General features: G+C 38.2%; 2 protein-coding genes across 11 annotated transcripts in view; both read right to left on the bottom strand.

Annotated features, from left to right (window-relative positions):
- The window catches only part of LARP1B (La ribonucleoprotein domain family member 1B), a 34,424-nt gene extending 30,086 nt beyond the window's left edge, over window positions 1–4,338 (bottom strand). For 4 of the 5 annotated variants that reach the window (XM_027658999.1, XM_027658994.1, XM_027658997.1 and 1 more), the window contains exon 1: window positions 3,683–4,104. In XM_027658999.1, the coding sequence (XP_027514800.1) occupies window positions 3,683–3,905 (223 nt within the window). In that variant the 5' untranslated portion in view covers window positions 3,906–4,104. Of the gene's footprint in view, window positions 1–3,682; window positions 4,105–4,274 lie in introns of those variants that run through there. The other variant, XM_027659000.1, reaches the window with a different exon arrangement.
- Window positions 4,339–8,026: 3,688 nt separating this feature from the next.
- Window positions 8,027–27,599, bottom strand: ABHD18 (abhydrolase domain containing 18). Of its 6 annotated transcripts, XM_027658844.1 has the most exons (16): window positions 27,480–27,537; window positions 25,368–25,573; window positions 24,622–24,769; window positions 24,090–24,198; window positions 23,601–23,624; window positions 21,957–22,041; window positions 21,382–21,482; window positions 19,579–19,657; window positions 19,408–19,492; window positions 18,618–18,645; window positions 16,563–16,701; window positions 14,439–14,528; window positions 14,056–14,157; window positions 12,787–13,165; window positions 10,727–10,889; window positions 8,027–10,071 (listed from the first exon to the last, which is right to left on the bottom strand). In XM_027658844.1, the coding sequence occupies exons 4-16, from the start codon at window positions 24,179–24,181 to the stop codon at window positions 10,020–10,022; spliced, it is 1,419 nt and encodes a 472-aa protein (XP_027514645.1). In that variant the 5' UTR covers window positions 24,182–24,198; window positions 24,622–24,769; window positions 25,368–25,573; window positions 27,480–27,537; the 3' UTR covers window positions 8,027–10,019. The 6 variants fall into 6 exon arrangements, with proteins under 6 accessions (XP_027514645.1, XP_027514643.1, XP_027514641.1 ...); XM_027658842.1 differs by lacking the exon at window positions 25,368–25,573 and having other exon boundaries at window positions 27,480–27,599; XM_027658840.1 differs by lacking the exons at window positions 24,622–24,769; window positions 25,368–25,573 and having other exon boundaries at window positions 27,480–27,581.
- Between the last annotated feature and the right edge of the window lie 141 nt (window positions 27,600–27,740).

Here is a 27,740-nt window from a genome sequence, read left to right as displayed (position 1 = left end):
TTCAATACAACAAGGAATAGGGGAAAAAAATCCACAATACGTGATTGATTCGCCACTATACTATTTATTTTCCTCATATTTCATTTCTCAACGTGTTTTTTTCTTGGTTTCTTCACAGAAAGCTGCAACTTCTGACTCAATTTCTACCAAAGTTTCACAGTCTAAAAGGAGCACATGTTAGAGCACAGAGAGGTGGGTTTCTGTCTCATAAGGTCTCCAGTTTAAAAACAAAAAAACCCCCAAAACCTACCATACAAAATCACACATGCTGTTATATACAACTAAAATACAGACAGCAGCTTTGTAAAGATCATGTTTTCAATCCCTTCAGGGTTGGGGTAACTGTCTATGTTGTACCTTCTGATAATTCTTGGAATAATTTTTAGAAGCTGCTGTTAAAACATTCAGTGTATTCATAAGAACTAATGAGAATACCTGTCTTAGATACACTCAAAAAAATCTGATAATCAGATAATTTACAAATTTATAAATCCAAAGCTTGCCATTCCTAGCAACTCATATATCTTTTCTACACTGTACTTTTACAACCTGTTTTGCTATCAGTCTAAAGCAAATTAATTGATACAACAGCACTGCAGTGAACTGCTTCTGTTACCAAAATATCAAACAGATTAAACGTATTCTTTGATGCCCAGAAAAAAACGCAATGAAGAAAGACAAACTGAGCACAAAATAAAGGAATGAAGTGTGTGCTTATTTTAATTAACTACGTCATTCAAGTACATTAGGAAGCAAACCCACTTTAACTTCTTCAGCAGCACAAGTATTTTGCTTCACTGAATATTTTCATAAATTTCACAATTTTTGAATAATTATCTAGTAAGTCATTAGAGACCCACATCAGCTACACAAATCACAGACTAGAGAAGTTGTCATTCAGATCCCCTTCTGCAACCTTACAAAAAGGGTAATACTTGAGGTTTCATCAAACAAAGAGATGGGAGAACTTTTGAAATAAAATTATTTCAAGAACTTCATCCTGGGCGAATTATTTATGTGGCATATACATAATTCACAGTTTCAGCCTGAAGAACTTAAAACTTACTGCAATATATTGGCTGGACACTATGATGGGAGACAAGGGAAGAAAGGCACAGCACAGAAGGAACTTTCATCATTTGACAGCCTATGCTAAATCTAACTCCCTCTGTCCACAGTCACCAGGACTAGAACCATAGAATTATTAAGGTTGGAAAAGACCTTCAAGTCATCAAGTCCAACCTTTGACTGAATACCACCTTGTCAGCTAAACCATGGCACTAAGTGCCACAACCAGTCATTTCCTGAACACTTCCAGGATTGACACTCCACCACCTCCCTGAGCAGCCTGTTCCAATGCTTAACAACCCTTTCAATGAAACAATTCTTCCTGAATTAGACAGGAACCTATTAATTTCACTACCAGTTTTATACTTTCTCCAGGAGTTAAATGCAAATTAGGATGTAATAGTAGCTGTATAATTCTGAAATTATTCTGCTTAAAAGAGAAGTTTAACAAGAGGCCTAGTCAGAGACACTGTGGTAACAAACATCCCATGAACAATTTAGATATGTTTGCATTGGATGTTTGGTTTACTACAACTATTAAAACCTACTAATGTATCTGAGACAAAAATATGACAGGTTGTAGCAACAACACCAAATTCTTCTGCCAAAATTTTAAGTCTTTTATATTACATTTTCCTTTTAGAGTCAGGTGGCAGTACAGTTTACTTCAGGAACAAGAAACAGGTTTGCCTCTATTACAAACTAATCCCATCCTAAACTGAAAGTCCAAAGATGACAGACTGGGGTCAATTTTCTCAAGTGTGTAACGATCACTGAACATACCATATGTGCATTTCTCAGGAAACTTTCAACAAATTAAGCCAGGATCAACGAGTCAAACAGGATTCAGTCACTGCTTTGATGCGAGATTCTTTTACATTTTATTATCCTCTTTATGGATAGTTTTACATTCCATCCCAGTAGTATTTCTGCTCATCTACTTATTATTTCACATGACTAATTTCCATACTACTACATTCATAAGGGCCCGGTGTGACAGATTTTGCTTTGCCAACATGCAATTAGTTACTTCAAAATACATCCCTTATTGCAGGTGGAGGCACATGGCAATTCCTTCCTTCAAATAACCAGGAAAGATCAGCAGCTTTGTCTTTTACCTCATGGTTCTTTCAGTGGTGGTCAAACCAAAACACACACCCTGGTATATGTTTTTCACAGATGCCAGTACCCGCAACACTGAATCCCTTATTTGCTCAGTTACACACCTGGCCACTGAAAAGTATGTTCTAGTGCAAATACTGAGTTTAATATTAATTTCATAAATGGTAAGCACAACTTTTTGCAGAAGAAAAATAACTTGAAGTTCTCCAAAATCAACAAATTAACTATACAATGCGAGTGTATGAACTCACTGCCTCCTGCCTTCTCCTTCCTTCGACAACTATTTGTGCACTTTAATGGAAAAGTAAACTTTACAGAGGTGAAACATAAGGCGCTAATGCAACAAAAGCAGCTTTCCCAATGCTTCTGATGTCTCATTATTATAACATGAGTGACAAGTCTTCTTTCATGAATGGACCAGACCACAAGCTGCTGCCCAGCAAGCTGGATTGTAGAAGCTCTGCATAAATAGGTACTTATGAGTGTGTCAGTACACACAAACAAAACAGTCAATATGACAAAGATGAGCATATATGCTGCCAAAAGGTTTGCTTCTCAGGTAAGTAGAGATTTTGTGATCTGGAATGTGGTCTCTGTCTGACCTGTATACTCGCAACTATAAATTATATATTTCTCTTTATGAAGAAGTATGTGTTTAACTCAAGGATAAAAGTGTGAGATCACAAAAAGGTTTGTCAGGTGTCTTCAGGAACAAGTGCTGAGATTGAAATTCTCAGGAAGCACAGGTTGAAATACTTATTTTGAGGTCAGCACTTTACTTGCAGCCAAGAACAATACTCCAAGAAGCTGCTAACTTCTAGGAACTCTAAGCATAAAGCCCGACAATTTCAAGTCGGGTCTTTGACGACCAACTCTATAAAGGCCATATGCCTGTTCAGTCAGTGTGGTGCCTATAAAGCAGCTTTATCTTACATGCAGTGATTAAAGGCCAGAAAATTATACCGTGGCTACTCTTGCTCTTTCCACATAAACACGCTGAATCCCGAGAGCAAGCAAACTGCCTGCTTTTGCCAAAAGTTAAAGCCTCCACAATCCAAATCTTCTGGAAACCAAAACCAAGTAACGGATCGTTCCGAGGGCCTTGGTATATAATTAGCAAAAAAAAGCGCTGCGGCAAAGCAATAAACAGAGGCAAAACGAGACGAGTAAGTGACCAGCTCTATCTACCAGCATCAGGGGCCGGCCGGAGGTCACCGCCAGACCACTCGCAACCCCCAGGACCCGCAGCCAGCACGGCGCTCCCTCTCCCTGGCCGTGTCCCCGTGTCCACCCGCCCCGCCGCCTCCCTCCTCTGCCCATGTATGTCAAACAGCGCGCCCGGCCCGGCTCCCGCCGCGCTGCGTCCGGGCCCGGCTCCACTGCCCACAAACATGCGCCTTTCGTTCCTAAAAAAAAAATCAAAAAGCAACCAAAAGCAAAACCAAAACCACTCCGATTCAATAAAGGCACCGCACGACCCCCGGCGCCGCACCTGGTTCCTGCGGTCCGAGCCGCCCGTCTGCCCCCGCGGGAGGGGACGGGCTGTCCCGCCGGGCTCTGCGCCGCGTCCACGCGTTCTCCTTGGGCGCCAGGGCTTCCCTGCTCCGGCCGCCCTCCTCCGCCGCCTCCTCCCCGCGGGGTGAGCCCGGCTCGGGCCGCCGGGGCTCCTCCGCCGCTCTCCAGCCCCGCTGTTCCGACACCTGCGCCGCGGACATGCCCGCCCGCCGCAGGGGCCGCAGCCGGGGCGGCCGAGGCGGGGAGCCCAAGGCCGAGTAAGGGGGACCCGCCTCCTCCCCGGGCCGCCCCGCCCCGGAGCCGCAGTCGGCGCCCCCGGCCCGGCCGAACGCCGGTAGCTCCACCTTCCCTGCGGCCGCAGGGGGCGAGCGACGGTGAGAGTAAGAGGCACGGCGACCTGCCGGGGCCCTGCCGAGGAACAGGCAGCACTCCGGTCGCGCTGCCTCGGCCGCGCCGGCCCCGCCCGCCCGGGGGAGGGACCCGGGGCTCTCCTGTGCGCTGTGACCTCATGGGCCGGGCGGTTTTCCAGGGCCTTTCGGACATTTCGGTTCGCTAGGCCTGGCCCGTACCTGTACAACGCGACAAGGGTCTCAGTATGCACCAGAAGGATGAACACATTTCCTTGATGCGAAGGGGACTTCTCTGGTTCAGCACTTCGAGTGACACAGCCTAGAGAACATGTTCACTGGCACGTGAGAACATACTGGAGTCCCAACAGCAAGGGAATCTCACATTATTTAAACATTCCAACAGAAAGGTACCTTCACCATCACACCATCTCTCTTCTACCTTTCTACTTTCTGCCAAAAGTCTCCCAGAAATTATCTCATAGTAGCATGTGTACTTGTACCAAGCTTGCTGGATTCGTTTGGAGGTTATTCCCACACGTCTGCCGCTGCATTATCCCAGAAGCACTGTGATCAGAGGATGAGGAAAGCCACTGCAGCATGACACCTCATCACCCCTTTCCCTCTTTGCCAGCTCCCAGTGCTCCCACAGTTCTCCTCAATTACACCTTAAGACACCCGTTCCTCTCCCATTTCTTTCATTCAGTCTCTTGGTTTAATCTCTTTCTTACAAAAGGGCTTTCAAAAAAACCAAAAAGGAGCCAACACTTCTTCAATGAACTAAGCGAATTCTCAAACAGGCTTTTATAAAGCGAGGCAAACATTTTGAAGTAGTGTCACAAGTAGCCGAGTTTCCTGGTTTTTGTAGCAGCAAAATATGTTCTGTTTGGAGTAATATTATTCATTGCTCTAATGAGATTATGTGCAGTTTTACCCCTTCATCAGAAAAATAAACAACAGGCCCACCAAAAACTCAACAAATGCCCATTATAGCTGACGCTTCAGGCACTGAGACAGTTTTAGGATTATTCTGTAACTGTGGGCACAGTAGCAGATCAGATCATCTGACAGAAGGCCAGGCCTACCTCAAAAACAAAAAAACCCCAGGTGCTTGCTGCTTTGTTCAAGGTATTTGAAAATTAATGACCTTTTGTGGTAAAGGCTTGAAATTAAAACATCTACTACAATTGTTATGCTCCAAGCAGCAAACCACGTAGAGGAAAGTATCACATTTCTGTAATTGCAGATTTAAGCTCCAAACATTAGAGGAATTTCTCTTCTTATAAACAGAGAAAAAATCACTAGTGCTTCTAAGCACTTATTGTATAGAAAGTGACACATGTATTCTTTCTTTTTAAATTTATGTCAGTAAAGAAGAAAAAAGGTAGAATGACTAAAATTGCAGGTAGAATGATTAAAATTACAGCAAATCTTCAAACCCTTAGAAGCATTTTTCTTTGACACTAAGAACTTGCTTTTTTTCAGATGCCATAAGTTTACTATCAGGGACATGCCAATGGCATACAGTCGTGACAGCAGAAGTATGTCACACTACCTGTTGAAAACAGTTTCTGTATCTTTTATTTGGTTTCCCAAACTCAGAAGTTAAGCAGAGGTTAGAGTGATATGAAAGTACAGAGGCTCTACCTAAGTCCCTGGTAAGAAGGGGAGTAACCTCCTGTTTCCTTTTTTCCCCATAGTGTTAGAAAATAAGGAAGCAGATGAGTAGGCCAGCTGGGACTTTAGGAACACTGCAGTACTGCAGTGCAGGAACTTGAACAGAGCAGGAAAAAAGAAAACTGATTAGGGGTAATTTATGGGGGCAAAAAAGCACTAAAGGTGACCAGTAACATGGCACTTGAGCCTTTGTCCATCCTTGTTTTGCTAACTCTGGGGTAGGACATGTCTTACTGTAACCTTTATGGACTAGGTCTGAAGAGGATATAAAAAGCTTTTACAGTTGCTAAGACTCATCCTTAACACTTTGTCCGCTGTGTATCATCACTCTTGTTACTTTCTAGCAGTGTAAGTCAAACTTCTTTGGCAAAACTTTTTCCTTTACCAGCACAGTACTTAAAATACTCATATTTGGAAAAGGGGCTAATTTACACCACAAGAGAATAACAATCCTTAATGACACACTTCACATTTTAACGCTTATGTTTTATCTTGTGTGGAAGTATCCACGTGTACCAGGAAACACTGCAAATTACAGCATTCTGTTCAATAGCAGCATTTTACTCATGTAATGGTTCTTCACAAGGAATTACATGCGTACAGACCACACAGAACCTCCTTTCCATACTGTATAACTTATCATTACAGCCAAGCTGACAGAGAACCTGACAGTTTAAGATAAAGAAAATTCCCTGCCCAACCAAGCGTAATTAAGATCAACATTAAAAAAAGGACAGAAAAAATTAAGATAAATAAATAAATTTTAAAATAGCTGCCTCAAAGTGTTAGCAACTACCAACACAAAATAATATTCAGAGTGTCCAAGGATTTTCACTTTTCTACTCTTTAGAGAGTACATCTATACATGCATATGACATTCCCATAAGGAAAAGCAACAGAACTCCATTCTGTCCTATGTTACCTTTCTGCAGACTTTCTAGAGTAATAAAACACAAGTGCTTTATTACGTATCCTTGCTAAAAAAAATTCCTGAGCAATCCCTTTTGAGTTGGTTGGTTTTTTGTTTGTTTTTTTTTTTGATTCGGGGAAAGAAAGTACAAGAAGCTCCATTTGACAATTATTAGATGTGTTCTGTTCCACAACATGATCAGGTGCCAGAAGAGAAGCATGGGAACAAAACACCAAACAAGTGTACCTGGGTTCCTCATGGATAACACACCAGATTCAACCTCTCGCTCTGCCCTAAGCCTGTCCTTTGCAATACAGACAAAGCAAACTACCCACTCCAAGTTTAGTATGGTACCCTTGCTTGGAACACAGCAGCCAAAAGTTGTACGTATTTTGGACCCTTTTAAAAGTAGAAAGGATTTTAAATTAGTCTGGGAAATTCGAGCACAATGAAGGCATTGGCAAGTATAAAATTGGAATTACGATGGTATCTTAATTAGCTGATACAAGCTTATTTTCTTTGCTAGGCACTGCATGTAGAAAAACATCAAAGCAGTACCAGTGTTTGTTATGGGAAGCTTTTATCACGTCCTGTAGATTAACTGCTCTCCTTGTGCTACAGCTCTAGTAGGAATAAAAAGGATTACAGCATGACAGCAAGATGCACTTTGAACACCTGTTAACAAGAAAGAAAAAAACCCCTTCACATGTAACTGGTTTTTTAGGACTTTTATTGAAAAACTTTAAAACCAAAAAATCACCAAGGCCAGCTTTACAATAAGTTTAAGACATAAAGAATGGCTTACCTGCTACATGGATTTAGTGCAGGAATCTTATTCCAGTATTTCCCTCATGCAATTGCTGGATTAAAATCACATTCTCTTTTAACATCAAAATGGATTATTTATACTTTCTTAGGCTTTAACCTTAAAATCTGGTTTAAAAAGTCGATTTCCCAAAGGTTAAAAACACGTACACAGCAAGATTCCCCCCTTCACAGACCACCTAATAGCTCCCTGTGTCTGATAACTGGCAGAAACAGATCACAGAGCTCCTTTTTCCTTTTTGTTACTCTAACCTGAGAAATTTCTTAAATAATGCTTACATATTTGGCAACACGACTTTAGCTACAGAGCAAAGTGTGATTTCTCATTCTTGTCAGAAACCAGTCTTTCACTAGTTGTCCCAAAAGACACACACAACCAGGAGTGGCACTGGCCTAAATCTTTATCTGTGAATAGAATGACCTTTGGATAAGTTAAACCTTGTTACTAATACCATTGGAACACTAACCTCAGGATGTCAAGTTCCCATCAGCTGTGTAATTCCCAGTATTGTGCGCTTTGAAAATATTTACTTTGGCATGTTATACTTTGTAGCGTAGTTGATTTTTTTGGTGCTTATTCCTGGCCTTTACAAAATCTGTCTTTTCTCTCTTGCATTTATTCAAGCCCTTTCCCTTGCCACCACATATCTCCCTTTCTCATAGCTGCAACAGAAACAGGACAAAAAGCACACAATTACATTTAAAATGTGAGAGCTACAAAAGTTGCTGAACAGCAGAGTAGTCTTGTAAAGCGCTCTTAGTTGATGAATGAGCCTGTAAACTGTAAACCCTGTAAATCTCTTAGTACAGTATTCAAGCTGTCAATTTTAAATTTGTAAACTTACTTATATTTGAATTCAAACCCTCCAATATTTGGTGTTTACAATATTTTGTATTTAAACATGTTAGTCACTTCACACTTGCTTCTAATATATACAAAGCCAACGCTATCCAAAGAAATTATGAAAAACCCCTTGAGAGAAGCAATTTCACTTCCAAAAGAGCAGAACTTCTTTTGCATTTTCAGTAAATTTGTATCTTAAATAATTTGGGTTATTGTGAATTGTTGCTCTTCAGTTTTACTTAAACATACCTGATTTTCAAGTGAACCATGACTTCTTCACACTTATTAGTCCTGTCAGAGTAAAATTCAAGAAAATATATAAACCGAGCTTTGTTTGCTCCATACTCTGCCTACTAAAAACCTTCACACTAACCATGGAGATCAAAAGTGCTTGATTGGAAAGGTGCAGAAGTTGAACATCCTGAGAAATGGCTGGGTTTTTCAATTTGTTTCAGTGTAACCCTGGTCATGACTGTACTAAAATTAATATTGAAGTGTTCCAGTTTTCAACCTCTCTGCAAATTGGCTTTAAGAGAATGTTGCAGGAGATTACCACAAAAAAAGACATGGAGAGATACCACATATGGTCACTACATGACAACCTTATATGATAGTGTATTTTGTTGGCATTTTTGATCCCAAAAGAGGCTTTTTTCTTAAGTGTGTTCAAGATCTGAATTTCTTTATTTTCCATTGATTTAAAAAAACCCAAGTGATGAAAAATAAGGAACAAACCTAACTGTTTTAAAAACATTTAGTCTCATGTATTTTTAAAATTATACAATGAAAGTGTATTTTGCATATCAGCACTGAGTGTACTTTAAAAAGGACTTCTGTTGAAATATTTCCAGCAGGTCTTCATAGCACCATATAATCTGCTATTGATTTAACTGCCTAAAAGCAGCCACTGTAAATGACGAAATCTCTATCTCTTCTACCATTCTTTAAAAAAAAAATCTAGAAATTTTTGTTATCCAACTGAATTAATGTAAAGAATTAATAATGAGACACTTGATTTTCACTTATTCTAGTTTTGTGAACCTGACTGATGAATTGCTACATGATCCTTCTGGAACGGCACGGTTATTTCAGTGGCAGAAAAACTTCAAGGATGTATTGAATGAAAACGTCTCTCTCTCACTTTTCATTGAATTGTCACAGTCTCTTTTTGCAAGATTAGATGCTGCCCCTCCTATTACAGTTCATTTTCAATTCATAATTGAAGAGAAAACCAGTGACAAACACATGAGGCCGAGCACTGGCAAAGCTGTGCTCAGTGGGAGTAGCAAGGGCACAAGGAAGCAAGAGGAAACCAAGGCATATGGAACAAACCAGAAACACACTAAACACAAGAGAGCAGCTTAGCCATACAGCACATTTTACATTCTTTCAATACTTAGATTGGTCTATTTTCCACTGACACACAATTCAGAATTGATTCAGAATTCAAGGAATACACAACCTGATTAGACACAAAGTACATGAATGCTGACAAATGCTGCCATTGATTTTTCACAGGTGAAGCAGCTGTGTCAGAATGGCACTGGGTTGAAATGAAAGTAATGCTGGTACTTCACCATTTCCGGTTATTGTTACCTGCAACAGCCAAAGTCAGTGGCTACTCAATGTTGCAAGCACCTTGTTTTCCAAATACGAGTTCCAGTACACTGCATTACAAATGAGATCAGTTTGAACGCATTATGAAGATTTTTCAAACAGCGTATTTCTGAAGAAACCGGTCAAATGCATCGTAAATTGCTTGTCTGAAACAAGGCAAAAAGAAGATCATTTGTATAATTTGGGACAGGGAAGATATAAGGGGTGTATTTTTATATATTTACAAATGTATATACAAAGCTATCACACAAGTTCAAAACAGCATTCAATAAAAATGTGATATCAGGTAGTGTTTTTTCCTTTCTTTATTTCTGGGATCTCTCACTTCAATTCAGTAATATATTTATGTTTCAGGAATGAGTGGGACTATTTACCAACTATAATGCGAGTGCAAGTGTTAATGAATTAGTTTTCTGCTCAAACACATCAGAAAATAGGTCAAAGACATGCATAACTTACAATTTTTGATAACTACCATAAAATAGGGCTGAAGTTTTAAATAGCAATAAACTAGTGGTCAGTACACCTTGACTTGACATAGTGCTATTCTCTTCTGTTGTTGCTTAGACTGCCTAAATGGGACGTACAGTCTAATTCCTTATATTTTAAAATTAACAGCACAAGTATTTAACTTTTTAGGAACAGAACTGCATTTATATAACTGATTTATACAACTGTCTTTAGAAAGTCAATACCTAATATTATAAGGCAAGAATTCACGCAAGTACTACTACTTGTTTGCAGCCAAGCTTATATTTTAATAAAATCTAGACTATTTTTAAACTTTTCTGTTCACCTTACCTAAAGAGTCCTTGTTTGAAGAGGTAGGCACTGACATGACCTCCATCCAGATACCTAATTTCACACCCCGGCCAGATTTCTTGAAGACTGCGCACCCCAGTACGAGGAATATATGCATCCTCCTTGGCTTGTACAACTATGATTAAACTTGGGTCAACTGGAACTAAAAAACAAATCAAAAAATTGAATTCATCTAAGATAAGAAACAGAAACACGACAACTAAGATTTCTGTTGCAAAAATGCTATTTCTAAAAAAAAAAATAAATTATTCTAAGCTTTAACAGAATTTATCTGTTGTTTGATGTTACAGTAGTGAGGCTATCAGCAGAAAAACAAACATCCTATCCCTTCCCTTCCCTAAAGCAGAAAACTTCACAAGTCTTTGAGGAATGATAGGAGAATTGTCTTTCCTCTTATCAACAAAACTCTACAGCATTCACATCAGTTCTTTGATATCTCTTTTTTTCAGGAAAAAGAACTATGAAATTCAGCAGAGCTTTATGTAAACTTTTTTCCTTGAGGAGAGGAAAAAAGACTTTTAATACAAGGTCAGACAAAGTGCAGCGTATGTTCACTTTCTTTTCTGTTTCCTACAAGGTTTAGCTGCAACATAAAAATCCCAACATACTGTTGTATATATTTACTATTCATAACCAGAATTGCACCAATCAGATCATTAACAGGAACAACATCAAAATGATGTTCAGAAAAATGACAGCAAAATGATGTTGAACGTAGAACATTCCTCTCTTCAAGAAAAAACTATACGTGGTATGTTAAAGAGTGACCAAACAAGATGTTTGGCAATGGGGTGTCACAAATCACTTAGACCCTTCCTTCTTTCATCATGTATAGAGAACACGCAATGCTAAGACAAATTCTAGTCTTTCGTTCCACTTTCCATCTGAATGTTAGGCAGATTTTCTGAAGCTCCTCTCTAGCCACATTTCAAGGATACCTGGCAGGGGATGCAATGTCTCCTAGAGCATGACTGACACCTGAGAGACTACTGACAGGAAGGAGTACATCACTTTGACAAGTGCATTAGGATCACAGATCCTTTTATGTTTCAAGAAAGGTCAGTGCTTTAGCCAAGTGATACCTGGATAAGTCTAGATAAACAAGAATGTGAGTACTTAGAATAAAGCTTAAAGGGCTTTTTCTGTCTACTGAAATAACTTTGAAAGCTTTAAGTGAAGCACTGCACCAGTATTTGTCATAAAACATCTCTGGCAAGCAGTGATCCAAGTCAAGAAATCTACTCTAGTGTAGAGATCTTTGGATTTTATTTTATTTTAATATTTACCAGCGGATTACTAAATACCAAAAGTCAAAGCAGGTACATGCACAGCTGAACCATTTTGTCTGAATCGACTGCCACAAAAGCAGTTCCAAGCCTCCACTCCAGGAGAACCCTTTCAGGCAGCTCTAGAAAGCAAACACTTGTTTGCATTGCTGCAAGCAGGCAGTGTAAAGGATTTGTCCAAAACGCCAAGGAAGGCTGGGCTACAGCTCCCTCTATATGCTATGCCTGTCCTGGGAAACTATACTCTTCAGGCCGCACTATCACAGAAGGACCTCTGCGTGTTTTTCCTGGTCACACTTGTCTAGCAGTGTCATTCAAGCTTGGTTCTCAGCTAGGCTACTTTCTGCCTGAAGTCAGTATGAGATTTCTGCCTTATGAAACTGACTTGAAAGAGCTTATTAGCAGATTAGTTCTAGGTATCACTCACATTGCACAGCTGTTCTGTTCTTTTAGATAATACAAATTTGCACTAACCATACCTGAGAAGGGCACAGCAAGGCAGAGGAGAAATGAGCAAAGACACTGAAAAGCAAATGTTTAATTCACTGTGTCATTAGTTGGCCATCAAGAAGGAACAGAAAAACAATTACGAAATGGAGTGGTAAACAGACATTACTGAACAATGCTCACAATATTTCCATATTTCAGCTAAGGGGCCAGCAGGTTTACACATGGAGAATTATGAAAATACCTCTCTTCCACTGTATTTTACTCAATTTTCCAAAATGCACATTGAAACAAATAGATACATACCTGAGAAGTTAGCTACATGGGTACATTCATCCATTACTCCTTTCATGAACCTTATGGATTCTCTCTGTAAAGTGTCACTCTTTCTTCTTGTATTTATCCTGTGTCCTTGTGGGCCGGTTAAGTTTTTATTGCTACTGCTACTGGTCGAAAATGTTTGATTTATGCACTGCATTTTAGGAGCATCTTGTATTAAGAGTCTTTCTGAAGAGGCACTTAGAGTACTTTTATTTGTGGTAAAGCTGTGAACAGCTTCTTTAGATACAGTAGTGCTCATGGACTCAAGGCTGAACATCCTGGAGGTAACATCCACATCCTCCAGACTGTGCACACTGTCAGGGAAGTTTTTAACAAAATCTTGTCCCATCTTGAAAGAATCCGTCTAAACAAAGACAAAAGGTCATTTATTAAGGGTTACTCCCTTAAACTAGTTGGTTAATCTTATTTTTAAGATGAACTCATTATTAAAAAAATTAAGAAGATACAAAAAGCACTGATTATAGTAGTTGTTATTTCCAGTTTGCAAGTCACTCAGTTAAATCCTGACCACCATAACCTCTTGATAATTTCATTCTATGTTTCTATCATCTTAAAAAAATGCAGGAATTACTTATATATATGGTAGCTTATGATACGAACACATTTGCTTTTCATTTTGTATTAAACTCTGGAATTGTAATTACCATAATTTAGGCCTACATGACATAATAATAAGAAAATAAATATATGTGACCAGGTCTATTGTTAGGTTTAGGTCTGAAAAATCAACTGTCTCTAAAATACTAGGGAGACACAAGAGTTATAAACATCTTGAAATGTTTCTTCTTTTCATTTTGTCTTCTCCATCAGTGTTCTGGAGTGTATTTGACTTAAAAATGGCAAGTGCCCAAGTAACTATCTCCACCCCAGCTCCTCTTCTCCCGTTGTAAGATATTTGAAAAAGAACTGTCACAAAGCAAAGAATCTTAGGGAAAAAAAGTTATTACTAGAACTTCAATTGAACACATTTTATGTCACAGATTACATTAAGTATGGTCGCAGGAAAAATTTGTAGCAAGGGCTACACTTAACACTCACTAAACAACCAAAATATTAGCTTTATTTTTCAGGTTTTCCTTCAAAGATTAAGTTTATCAAAAGCATAAAGAAACAACATGCAGGTATGTTTTAGCTAACAATTGTCCACTTTTAGTGCAAGTAAAAAGAAGTTACATTATTTGTTAGATTTGCACATGTAAATATTAGCAAATAAGGAAAATAAACTATACTTACTCCACAGTATTCAAGCATTTGAATTATTTCTTCTTCATAAACAGTTTGTGTAAAATACTGTTTCTCGAGCTCTCTCCAGTTCACTGCCTTGCTCAACACACCCTGAGATTATAAACAAAAACATCAAGCACACAAGTGAAACCCAGAGATCACTCTGAAATAATGATACACAGAAAAAATTGATCTGTTCCCCTTGTGACTTATTTTCCCAGTGGGATTCTGCCCAAGTTCCCAGCCAGCACTTAAAATTATTGCAATCAAAGCATAAGCCCACATTATAACACAGGGCATGGAAACTCACCTCCCCTGCGGCCAACTGAAACTTTTTAACTTACATTTCTGATCACCATGCAATAACATTAACAAAAATATATGTTAATTACCGTAGTAAAGACTGCAGAAGCTGTTGACCAGGAAAGACATGGAATCAATGGCAATGGTTTAGGCCAGTTTGTCACTGCCAGTGAAGCCATCTAGAATCAAAGGCATTTATTACACATTTTAATATTGAATTCACAATATGCTAGAAAAAACTCTCTCATTCTCAGTTTCTTTGTTTATACAGTATCTGTCAAAAACATGGTGCCAAAGCAGTTAAGGACTGTGGCAGTTGGATATATTTTCACCTATTTAGAAGTTACAATCTATTCTTCAGTGATTTTTCTAATAAGCATTGCTCTGGATAGGATTAATTTCAAGCTGAATGGGGTTATTTTATAAGAATTCCCAATGGAATATTAACTAACTACTCCATTAATTATAATTATAACCCTATTAGTTATCATAATAATGATAAAAATTAATACAAGATATTAGTTGTTTAAAGCTATAAAAACCTCTATAAAGCTTTTTATCAAGCTCTTGCAAGTTTATTTCAAGGTAAAATAAAGTCAATCTATGAGAAGGGCTATTTAAAATTCTATACTTTTGAAATTTGCATACTGGAAACAAAATATGAAGGAGAAGTAATTCAGCATGTTAAGTCGTTAAGTGAATTCTTTTTCTGTCCTTTAAGTTTAAATTATTACTTTTACATCAGTTCTCAGAACACATTTTTGTTAATATTCTGTTTATTCCTGAAAAAACAGAGCAGATAAGTTCAGTGTACAGCAGTTCCCTTTATGGTATGTCCTTGACAAGTTTTATTTTATTATTGCTCTAAACAGAAACGCTTAATACAAAACACCCCATCTCTGTGTCAAACATTCTAATAAATGGATTTATACAACTGAACTATAATTCTACTATAATTAGTTACAAGAACACCACATATCTGTATGTTCTAATAGCCAGAAAGTCTGACTTCTTTTCTCTTTGTTCCGGCTTTCCCCAAAAGAAGAACTGAATCAATGCTACCTACCTTCCCTTGTAGAACACATTCTATAGAGGATCAACATCAAATATCACTTATTTCACTGGTTTAAATTGTACCAGAAATCCTGTAAGTAAGTCAGGACTAACCAAAAACGTATCTTCCTGGACTAAGAAAAAAAATTTCAAAGGAGTTTCCAAACCCACTTTTCTCAGATCTTGCCTCCTTCTATACCCATGCTGGATATAAGCATTAGTACAGGATATAGAATTTGGTTGTTACCACAGCATTTGAACTGTCGTGCATGGTTAGTGCTGCATATACCAGTCTGAGAAGGCCAATACAGCTTACAAATAAGCCAAGGAAGGAATAATACAAAAGTTGTTGATTCAGCAGGGTGATATTTATGTAAATCAAAGGTGCTTTGTACATTTACAGACATTTAAGAGTTATAAAGTTGTGTTTTAGGGGAAAATATTTCCCTTTCAGTAAACACTACCATTACCAACATTATTTACTTAGCTCCTAACAACAGACAAAGGTATGTTGTTTTAATAAGCTTTGCACCTCTGTTTCACAGACCCATCATAATCTGTAGAGACATAAGCAGTAATATTTTAACTGTGTATTAGTCTTTCAAGCATCACTGTTGGTTTAGTCTGAATATGCACAGTGTCATACAGAAAATGTTCTCCACCTCATCACAGAAATCTCTGATCAATACCAATGATCAGGGGGAAAAAAGAGATGAGTTGAGAATAGAATTGACACTAAAAGTCACCTCAGTCACAATATGCCTACAAAGAGGGGGCATTTCACACAATGCATTACAACACAAAGATTTAAGCAAGAAGAATGGAGAAAAAGAGGGAGAATTAGCAATCGATCGGTGCAGACTTTCTTTCGGATAACATTTCTGCCCCCCCTTGTGGAAAAAAAACAATTATGTGAAAAGTTTATATTCTTATTAAGCCTGCCAGGAGATGGCTCTATGATTTGTCAGTACTTATTAAGGATTATACTAATTCAGCACCACAGAACATGAGAATTGCCAACAATTTGTTTCTCATGACTCTAAATGTTTATTTTAAAGTACTTCTGAGATCAACACTGTAAAACAAATTATTTCTGAATGCTACATGATCAAATGAGAAGTTAAAACAAAAATTACTGAACAGGAGATATAAAAGCTTACATGTCCTCCCATGGATATTCCAGTCATCCCTAGCGGTCCATAGCCTTCTCTCTCTAGCCAGTGCAAAAGAGCTGCCGATTCTAGAATTAGAGCTCCTCCCATCACAAACAGGTCCGAGACATTTTTTAAACATGACCGTCTTTTCTCCCCAGAAAAGGAAAATACAGGATTTATTTTCCAAGATTAGACTCTGACAGTTCTCATCATTCTATACATACTTTTATAAAAAGCTTAATCACAATCCCAGAGAATTTTGGAGCTGAACTTCTGTTGATTCAACAGGTGAAAAAGTAAGCCCAGATTCTCTGGCACGTGCAATTTTTCATCCAAATGCAGACTAGAAATAGGCAACTGCTAAGTTTCTAATGTAATATCACTGACAGCCTGGTCTTTTGGAAACAGACATTATCAACATTAGCTTCTCATTAATAATAATATTCTGTCCTGTGAAGTTATAACAGATATTTTTGAAATAGAATCAAAGTGATACAGTCCTAGACATACACTCCTAGACATACACCATCTTTTTTTTTTTTATTTACTTTATTTACTTTATTTGCACACAGCATTGAAGAGCAATCAGTATGTCAGCTTTGGAAGCGCTCATCAGTGTCACTTTAAGACTGAAATTGTAAAGTGAGAATTTTGTCATGGTACTGAGAAATTCAGGTAGTGTACTGCAAAGCATTAAAACACAGGAGACGCACAAAAAAAGAAGGAAGCTATCCAGCTGAACCATCAGAGGGATTAAAAATAAAAGACCTCTAATTTGGGGAGGAGGACTGTGTATTTTCAGTATCACAGCCACATTACAAAGGGCTCCAGGCCTCTCCTGCCAGCATGCCACCATCGCATTTGCGACACTCTGAAGCACAAGGACAAAGCTTGTTGTGAAGTCACACAGAAATGAACATAGCTGCTGCAGACCAGCATTTACAGGCTAATGGAATTCTTTCCTACAGCTTTGTTATGAGATTCCTCAGCCCTCTCCAGCTGCTGTATTTATTAAACACTGTTACCAGAGTATTAACTAAAACCACTGCTGCTGTGTAACCCTATGTTGAAGAGTGACAGTTACCTGCTGGGGTATTAGACTGCACACCCCCCTTAGAAAGAATCTTTCTCTGCATCATAAAACTACTAAGATGACATGCGAGACAACTGAGAACAGAGTTACTAAATTTATTCTTCTGCATTGGATCATCAATAACTGGAAATAAACCTACCAATGGATGTATTCCAGCACACACTCTCTCCTGTCACTTTCCTATAATCCTTCATAAATCACCTTCTCTGTGTCTTCTACTCAGGTTAAATGTCAAAGTTAGGATTAAAAAGGATTAAAACACCGACTCATATTTGGACCTTAAGAAATATTGGGAGCCTAAAACCACAGCTTTGCCTCAGACACGCATTCTTTTGAATTCTGTTAATACTTCTGTGGTTTGGACAATGTGAAAAGCAAAAAAACCAGGACCACCTCATTAGGCTTCTAAATTCACATTTAAGAAACTGACTGAGGGAACAAATCCTGTAAAATACTTAATATTGCATGGCTTCCACTGCCTGAAAACCAACCAACACCATATTTGTTCTTAAAATAATTCTTAAAATTTAAGTAAACTCTTAAAATATCTTGAAAAAGCAAAATATTAGCAATATATACATATAAAAATAACAGGAAAATATACTATCTGGCCAAAAATTATTCATAGTTGACTGAAATATAACTGCAGCATTTGTACATGTGCAGCTGTGAATCAGGAAAATAAAGTGGCACTTGCTTGTATTCACAGAACGTGTCTGCATCTCACTCTATACTGCAAGTTCATCTCGTGCAAACTTTCCTGATGCCTGTGATCTCCTAACACAAAAAAACAAAGTAGTTTAGCAAAGAGTAGACAATTTCACATTAGCAGGTTACAAGTCATCCATTCTTTGGACTTTTTTTTCTTAATAAGCTATCGAAGTTTAGACAACTTTCAGCTCCTTGAGAGAAAATAAAAAGCACTATTTCAAAAAGACAGTACCCAAAAATGTAACAGTAATACTTACATTTGATCCTTAGGTTTTCTACAGCCATGTAAAAGACTCCAGTTAAAGAAAGTAAAAAAGACTATATAAAAACTGGTCATTAGAACAAAACAAAAAAATCAAACAAAATCAATCACATACATAAATAGCATGGATTAACTGAAATTTGGAATTTACATTCCCAATGTTTAATTGGCAGTTAATCAAGTTCAATGTAGTTTGATGATGTAGTTTGCAACATTTTACCATTGTCAGGTATATGGCTAAGAAAAAAGTATGACCAGAAATTTCATAAAACAGAGTAACACTGTTATAGAAGATGATAGGACAAAACTTACCTGTTTTTCAAAAAAACCTCAAGTCTTAAGTGCCAGTAGTAAGTTTCTCAAAAGTACCTGAGGTACTGAAGAATTGCATTTGAGAATGGAAGGCAGGAGAGGCAACTTTCTTTTCTGTCATTAATAGATCCATACTACATCTAAAGTATGGTATGGAATGAATGCATAATTCTCAGTCAGTCACTGCTAAAAGATTCACATTATTCAGATCACAACTTTAACGAATACAGGAAGAAGCTGCTGAAGACATTTTTTAAAAAATCTGAAAAGGCATACTTGGTGTAAAGGTAGCTCATTATGTTAACTGCGTTCCACATTGTGTTTCATGCAGTGGTCATACCTTCTTTGCTTCTGTGCACTGAAAAGTCCACTGGAAATAGGTCCAAAAAGTACATATTTTGCCAGCAGGATAAGTCTTTTACTTTCTGGACAGAACATTAATAATAACTGTTGTGTTTTCCACAAAAGGATATAATAAGGGTTTTCTAGTAACAGGGAAGCCATACAGGCTTCTTTAATCATTGGCCTTGCCATTAGTGTCCGTCTCCTCCAGAAGTGCTAAAGATGTACAAATAATATATATAAGACAAAATGTGATTATTTAATTTCTCAGTAGTAATCAATTTTATATTTTACACACTCACATGATCTCCAGTGCCCGCTAAATGAATGCACACAGGTCTGTGCTTGCTGTTCCATCTTCTGGGTATGATGAACTGAAATCTGTGGGAAACACCTATTTTAGCAGAGTAAGTACACCTATTTACAAGCTGCACCAAGAGAAATTAATCTAAAAAAAATCCCAAAAGACATAATAAAGTACTTGTAATGCAGGCAGGCAAACTGCCAGCAATTCAGCAACATCATTTTTCATCAACACATTCAGCAAACAAAGGAATCTAAAAGTAGGACAGAAGGAAGGCCAAACAAGAAAAAGAGCCAAGATGACAGATCATGTTCCTAAAAAAGACTACTACCTCATCATCACAATTTAAATTTTGCAGAGTGGAGAAATGGAACTTCAGATAAAGAGCAGCCTAAATAAGCATGTCCAGCTCTCCTAGGCAGCATTGCTATTTTTCTCCTGAAGGCACAACAGCTGAAATTGAAGATTAAGACGAGCAATACATTAAAAAAAAGAAAACAAACAAACCCAACATACAAACCATAAAGCTATTCTATACCCCCAACATCATCACCTAACATCTTCGGCTGCTACTTAAATTATTTACAGTCTAACTATTGGAAAAAAAATCACTTCTGAGGCACCAGTATTTTCCGCACAAGATGGAGCACTCTTACCTACAACAGTGTTACACTTAGGAAAGAACATTCATACAATCCACAACCATCTGAAGGGAAATTTGTACAGCATTTCAAAATCGACACAACAGTGACCAAAGTAACAGTTGGCATAACTTGGCTACAAGGTATGAGAGAACATAGATAAGGAAACAACCAGCATATTGTATTTTCCAGTATGGTAGTAATTAGTTCAATAATGTTAAGAGACAGTTTCTTTCTCTGACCAATGGAGAGGTGGAAGAGAACTGGTATCTTGACTATAAAACTTTTTCTAACATTCCTTAGTGTCACATGCTTAAGTGCACAAAAACACCAGCCAGTATTACTGACAAAATTTACAATGCCAGTATCAACTTCAGCTGACAAACTTTTACATTTAATTTTTAAGTTAGCAAACAAACAAAGCTTGGGAAAAAAAAAAAATCCATCATGACAGTTTAGCTAAAAATTTAATGCAAACAGAAATTATGCTCCCTTTCCAAACCCAGTCCTCAACTGCAAAGCAGTGCTAGTGTGAAACCATCACTGTTACTGATCACCTAGCTTTCTGTGCGAATGATTTTTTTTGGCCTGTCAAGTAAGAAAGGCATCAGCTTCTCTTGCGACACTTAAATGAACTTGCTACTTCAGCACATATACAATATTTTTGTATTCAATGTAAATGGAAAGCTGGAATGGTTCCTTCAAATACAATATAACATGCTTTCATAAAAACAGCCTCTTCTGCTACATACAAAACAGCTACTGTCCCTCATTTCCAGCATCTAACTCATTTGGGAAAAAAACCAAACAATTTCAAAAAACCCAGGGTATTACACAGCTTTGTGCAATATAAGTTCTACACTCAAAAAAACCCCACCTAAAAGATTTATATTTTGCTAATGGATTTTTTTCAAAATACAGATTAAGCTATCACATGAATAAGATCTATTGTCATTTTTGAAATCAAAATCTATTTTAATACATTAGTACAAAAAAACCCTTTTTGAAATATTTTACAGATAATTTGCACTGCAATAAATTAGCTTATAATTTAAATTAGTCTATAAATCAATTAGTCTGTAAATAAAACTACTTATAGACCATTCTCACTTCTCTGCAGCACTAATTTCAGATAGGAAATACCTCTTCGTTTCTCTTACCTTGCTACAAGAGATTCGACTGGCAGTATACCTGGGACACAATGTGCCAAGGGGGAAATGAAGTGCCCCTCAAGGATTTTACAGTCGGATTGCCCCTCAACCTACAGACACAATGGGATGATAGCAATATATATCATACCAGTGTTTAACTTGCTCTGAAAACAAATCTCTTGAAGTAGAAGAATTAACTTATGTAAATAAACCCAAAGCTGAGGTCTAGTCCTCAAATACAGGCATACAAGTTATCAACACAGCCAAAACATTTCTTTCCAAATTTGCTTTTTTTAAATGACCCTTTAAGGGAATCAAGGAAAAGTGTAATGGTGTCCCATTTTAAACATATACTAAGTTTTGAACATTTTTTGAATTTTAATATTTGACATCCCACTCCCCAACTATTGTACCACTGGGAAAAAAAATGAAACAGTATCTGTACCAACAGGGTCTCTCAATTTCCTTCCATTCTCTGCTAGTAGCCTATAAAAGTAGCCTGTTAAGTATCAAGTTCTTTCACCTTTATATACCAGCAGGAAAACAAATTTAGTTACATTTTATCATATCTTGCTTTTAAGTACCTTGTCAATAAACACTGGATAATCTTTTGAAACCAGAGTCTGGCATGTTTCTCTGTTTCCAATAATCTTTCTGAATTCAAATATTCTGTTGAAAGGAAACAAGTAGAGAAAATTCAGCTTTTAATCTAAAAAAAAGAGAAGACGTATTTATATAAAATGTCAGGAGCTAAAGTAAGCCACAAAGAAAGTAAGTTATGAAGCCAGCTTTCCATATTAATCAGGCTCCCATAGGGTAGGTATGTAAGGATGCTTTTAAATTAAAGCAAATAGATTCAGGTACCTTGGTGGGGAACAGAAGGTTAAGGGGCAAATCTGGTTGCTTTCTTCTGCTATTTAAATGGGCTGCAGAGCCACACAGAACAAAATGAAACTAATCTCTTCTCAGAGGTGTACAGTGAGAGGACAAGAAGCAGTGGCTGAGTGCTGCAATGTAACAAATTCCTACTGGAGCACAGTGAAAGATTTTTTTCACAGTTGAGCATATGAGAAGATAGCCCAGGGAAACTATAAATAATCTTCATCCTCAAGGGACTTTTAAAACTCAAATGAATGAGGTGACAATTGACTTGAAGAAACAAAATTCAGCTTTGTCTTAAACAGAGATTTTGACTAGATGTCCACAAACTGGCCCTCTCGACCCTAAATACTCTATGCCAAGAATAACTTGCTCATTCTTATGGTTGTAAATACACGTTACCTGATCAACAGGAACAGTTTTGGGTGAAAAGTACAGACTAACAGTGTAAGAGGAGCGACCTGTTCACCTTGCCAACACCAGAAAAAAAACCCAAAAGGATGGAAAGAAAATCCAGTTTACCACCACATCAAAAACAGCTTTACTATATAACCTTTGCTTTTCTTATACAGAATAGCAAGTGCATTAAATAGTTCTGAGAAAATAAGGGTAAAGGTATGAGACATTGAGTGTGGAGGGCAAGCTAAATGAAGAGATGTTTTGTTTGACACTAAATCCTCTAAAAATATTGCATTTATGGGTTTTTTTCTGTAGTTAGGAGGCTATTGAAGGCTCAGTCTGGCATGTGTTGAGAAATTTCAACTCTTGCAAATGAGAACAAAGCATGAGGATTTTAACATTCATCACATCAAGGGTGTGCACATAAATCTTTAGATTACACCTAGGGTTTGATAACATTAAAATGTCCCATTTTGATTACACACACAGAATAGAATACAGAAATGCTGCAATCAAAATAAAACCCACATTTCTCGGTTATTCCAACACAAGTAAACTAAACCTTTTAAAAAGCCAACATTCTCATTTTGTAGGAAAGCCTGTCACTTTAGAGAAAAATCAACTGGAGACAGATACACAAAGCAAACTAAGTGCCATTTCTAGATCAGATCTTTCACTTGAACTTAAAAGCAAAAACCAACTCCCCCGTAACTCCACTGCTACCCACAATGCACAAAATCTTATTTCAAGTTTTCTTTATTGGTTTTCAAATACGTAAAAAATAGCTTCTTAAATGTAGATTTATCACTTCCTATTTAAATACTGCACAATGCAGAATATGTATATTCTGTCACTTCGTTTTTATGAATAGAAGTCCTTAACTTCCAGGTGTTACTCTTAATAATAATTAATAAAAATAATGAAATACTTAAAAATTGAGGGGTACTTACATTTTTTTCTTACTTTCAAGACATCTAAAAAGAAAGAGTTTACTACTTTGGGTTCTGAGAGAAACTTCTGATTAAATCTAACACTTTTAAAATTCATTAGGAAGTTACAAAAAGATAGCAAGATCCTCTTTAATGGTAAACAGAAAATTCCTTTGCAGATATTCAGCAAGTTTTGTTTTTACAAAACACTTCCAGAGATGCTGTTTGAAGTATGTCATCATATATGCAAAAGTGAAAAATTTAATTGGACACTCATTCTCTCAAGAAGAGCCTCTTTACACAGAAACATTTAACAAATCCCTTTAAGACATCTTTTAAATCCAGTTACTCCCTCGGTATGGAAACACATGATTTCCTGAACAAAACAAACTTGGGAACATTTTTGGTATTTTAAATACAGGATAAGAACAACTGTTTATACTTCAAGGTTTGGGGTTTTTTTCTTTTAATATAAAGTAGTGTTTGTGTTGTTGTTTTTTAACAAGTCACCTTTTCAGATCCTCTGGCTTTCCCCATCCTCTGATGAAAAGTTTAGTGAGGAGGAGCTTTCTGTACAAGACATCTAATTTACTTACACCCATTAGCAGCAAACTGACATCTAGAAAAAAGCACAGGTAAAAACAAGATAGTTAAAATGGGTTTTTAACATGAGTGGCAAGTTCATTCACTGTAACACAAAGTAGTTTCTTATTTTGGTTTCTGCATTTTTAATTTTTCATTTATAAGAAAGAAAGAAAGAAAACATAGTTCCAGTCACTGTTGCAGAGAAAGGTTACTTTTGTAACCTTGTCTTCACTGGTGTCTTAAACACATATCCTAATCCTTATTTTATCCATTCATTTCCAATTTTCTCCATTTCTTATGGTTTTCAAAGTGATGCTCCTGCCACTCCCTTCAGGAAAGAAATCACACCATCCAAATCCTTGCCAGTAACATTTCTCTTTCAGCAAATACTCTAGATCAAATACAGCTAAGTCCAATGAGATTTTGGGCAAGCTATTATTTTCAAATCAATACTTACTGAAGTGAACAGGGAGCCACTACTGAGCTCTTCCAATGGGGAAGGATAAAAAAGGCACCACAACAAAAAAGGAGAACTCAAAATTGGTTTCTTGGTCAGCAGGATACAGATTATTCAATTAAAAAAAAGGTCCAAGATCTGTGTACACCTAAGAAAACAACAGATTTAATAATCAAAAACTTTGTTAATAAGTTCATTTCAGTAATTTTCTAGTATTTCCAGATCCCTCCATACTAAATGGACTAAATAACCTCATCACACTTCAAAATAGTGTAATTTAATTTGTGTGGTTTCTTTTTTTTAATTTCATTTTAATCCAAATGCATTTATTCTGCCACACTCTAATACGGTAATTCTTAAACTTGTTTGAGTATAACAAATTAAAATTGTGGTCAGATTAATAAAAACATTCACCTGCAGTTCTAAAGAATGAATATTCAAGAATAAATAGATAGAAAAAAAAGAGAACTCTAACACCTAGAACAAGTTACTATCAAAGCAGAAATTATAGACAATTTAAGGTACTTGAATACTAGAAAAAGTATCTTAGAAAGCCACAATGGCTTTAGGATGGTTCAGTCATTACAGGGCAAAAATAAATACATGAAACGATCAGAAAGTCAAAGTGGGGACCTTCTATTTTAAAAATGTAGAAATTGTTGGTTCCTACTCCACTAGACCCAAAAAGCTGACTGGGTAATCTCATTATTTTGATCCATGTCTGCTTGGTCTAACAGAATCACAACCTCAATAAAATCGTTTTCCTTGCCCGCTCTGGAGATATCCATTGATTTCACATGCTGTTGAGGTGTCAGATGGGAAATATTTGCTCACTGCTGCAAGGTCTCTCCTCTGTTTTTTTGAGCAGGGGGATAGCTTGGTATTTTCAGGGTTCTGGAAGAGAATTGGGTGGTAGAGACAGGAGCAGCAACAGAGTGGACCCTCTGTGAGGCTGGGAAGACAGTTCAGAACGAGAACACAGAAGAGTAAATCTATGTGGCCAAAAATACACTAAAACTGGCTTTGCAGTTCTATTGGTACACTGCTTGCCAGCAATTGTGAAAAGGAAACTCAATGTTTCGATGCTTAACAAAGCAGCCTTGTATGTTTTGTTTGGTTGATTGTTGTTTTGTTTGTTTTTTTTTAAATCCTCTCCAAAACAAAAGCCAGCCAAGAGAGAAGACATGAAGATGTGGATTTTGCTTTGAGTTCAAAGTCTGGCCTGATGAGCTGTCTGCTACACCAAGGGAATGCCAAAACAATTTTCTAGACAAGTGCATTATATTTAAATGCAACACTGATTGAGGCAAAAGGATTGTGTCATCCTCTGTTTCACTGATTGAATGAAGACTCTGAAGAAACTCAGGACATTTCAATTAATCAGAATCAAAATTAAACCACTACTGGAAAGAGTACAGGAAACACTAAAAGAAAAAAAAAACCCACCATATTTCTAGTAGATGAAGTATGTTGTATAGAATTTCTCAGAAATATTATTGAGACAGAATAGGGGCCATCCTCCCAAATTTTTAATCTCCGTAACAAAAGGGTAGGACATGCTTCTGTCACTGCCCATCCACACCTACAAGGAAAGGCAATTACACTTTTACTGTCAGAAAAGGCAAATCCAACTGTTGGAGGCTGAAGGATCATAACTTCACATTAACGAGTGTATTAGAGTAGTGAGAGTTTGATGAAAGAATCAGCAGAGCTTGTTTCGGAATGCGACTGGATTTCCACCACTTGATAGCACACCTGTCACCTCCCGATCCCTTTGTAAGACAGGTCAGCTGGAAGCAGTGACCGGATAAAGATGCTGCAGAGTTCTGTAGCCCAAGAGACACTATCTGTGTTATGAATCTCAAATGAATGTACTGTTACCATGGTAAGCTTTACATAATTTTGAGTTGTGAGTGGAAATTGCAGCAGATAAAAAACCACAGTAAGAAGTGATCCCTTCGTTTTAAAATTGTGTTTTTCAGAGAAGACGACAAGGAAAACTAGAAATAAATTATAACCAGGCTCCTGCTCTAGGAAGAGTTTTTGCTTCCAGAACCCTCATGCTGCACACTAACTATAAATTTTTGGCATGCACATTTATTTCATAGAAAAAGACATAAAAATTCATTCAAAATCCAACACATAAAACATCAGCCATCTCTTTCTATCCAGTGCAAGCAACTTCAGCTACAAGAACGTCCCAGGAAAGTACATTAAGGACAGCCCAGAGTGCTGCTTCTATACTATAAATGGACGTGAAACAGCTTCCAACAACAAGTCAACCTGAAAAGGCCACGAAGGTCTGTTTTAGAAGGCTGAATCCTTAGCTTCCCTCCCTACGACTTTATTTAAAAACATCTCTTCCAATTAACGCCAGGTCCTTTTCTCGGGTAGAAGAAATGATTGTTTAAAATCAAAGAAATCACAGAGAAGTCACGGCGACAAATCAGACACAAACCCCACAATGATTCCACACGACAGAGGAGCCTGAGGATTAACAAGGAGGCCAAAACCAGAGGCGTGAGCAGCTCCCTGCACCCAGAGGGCTCAGCAGACGCTGACTGGGGCTGCAGGTGGGGCTCCCAAACCCAAATTCCCCCAGGCCCGCCCTAAAAGGACCCAGCACTACCCCAGCGCCCCCGGCAAGGGGCGGCGGAAGGCGGGACACGGAAACCCGCGGCCCCTCCGCCCCCTCAGCCCCCCGGACACCGAGCCCGCCCCCGGGGCCAGGCAGTGCCGAGAGGGGGAGCCCCGGCGATTCCTGCTCTGAGTGGGAGCGCTCGGAGACCGCGACCGGTGCTCACTGGGCGGGCGGAATTGGCGACCCCCGCGTCCCGAGAAGGTCACTCACTGCTCACCCGAGGCGTTGCCGGTGCTGAGGCACCACATGGGCGGAGGCGAACGGAAACGGGAATGGAGAGACGGAGGAGGGACGGGGGTGGGGGGGAGGGCGAAGGGCGGGACGGAACGCGCCTCGCGCCTGCGGGCGATCGGGCGCGCACGCGCAAACGCTCGAGCAAGGGGCGCCCGCGGGAGGCTGCCGGCCCCGCCCCTCTGCCGCGCGCGTGACCGTCGCCCGCCCCGCCCCTTCTCGTGTCGCGCTCGGCTGGGCGGGGTTG

The sequence above is a fragment of the Corapipo altera genome, unplaced genomic scaffold, assembly GCF_003945725.1.
Source record: "Corapipo altera isolate COAL_440 unplaced genomic scaffold, ASM394572v1 255, whole genome shotgun sequence".
Lineage (NCBI taxonomy): Eukaryota > Metazoa > Chordata > Aves > Passeriformes > Pipridae > Corapipo > Corapipo altera.
Note: the sequence above shows the minus strand (reverse complement) of the source record. Positions and strands in the feature narration are given on the sequence as shown.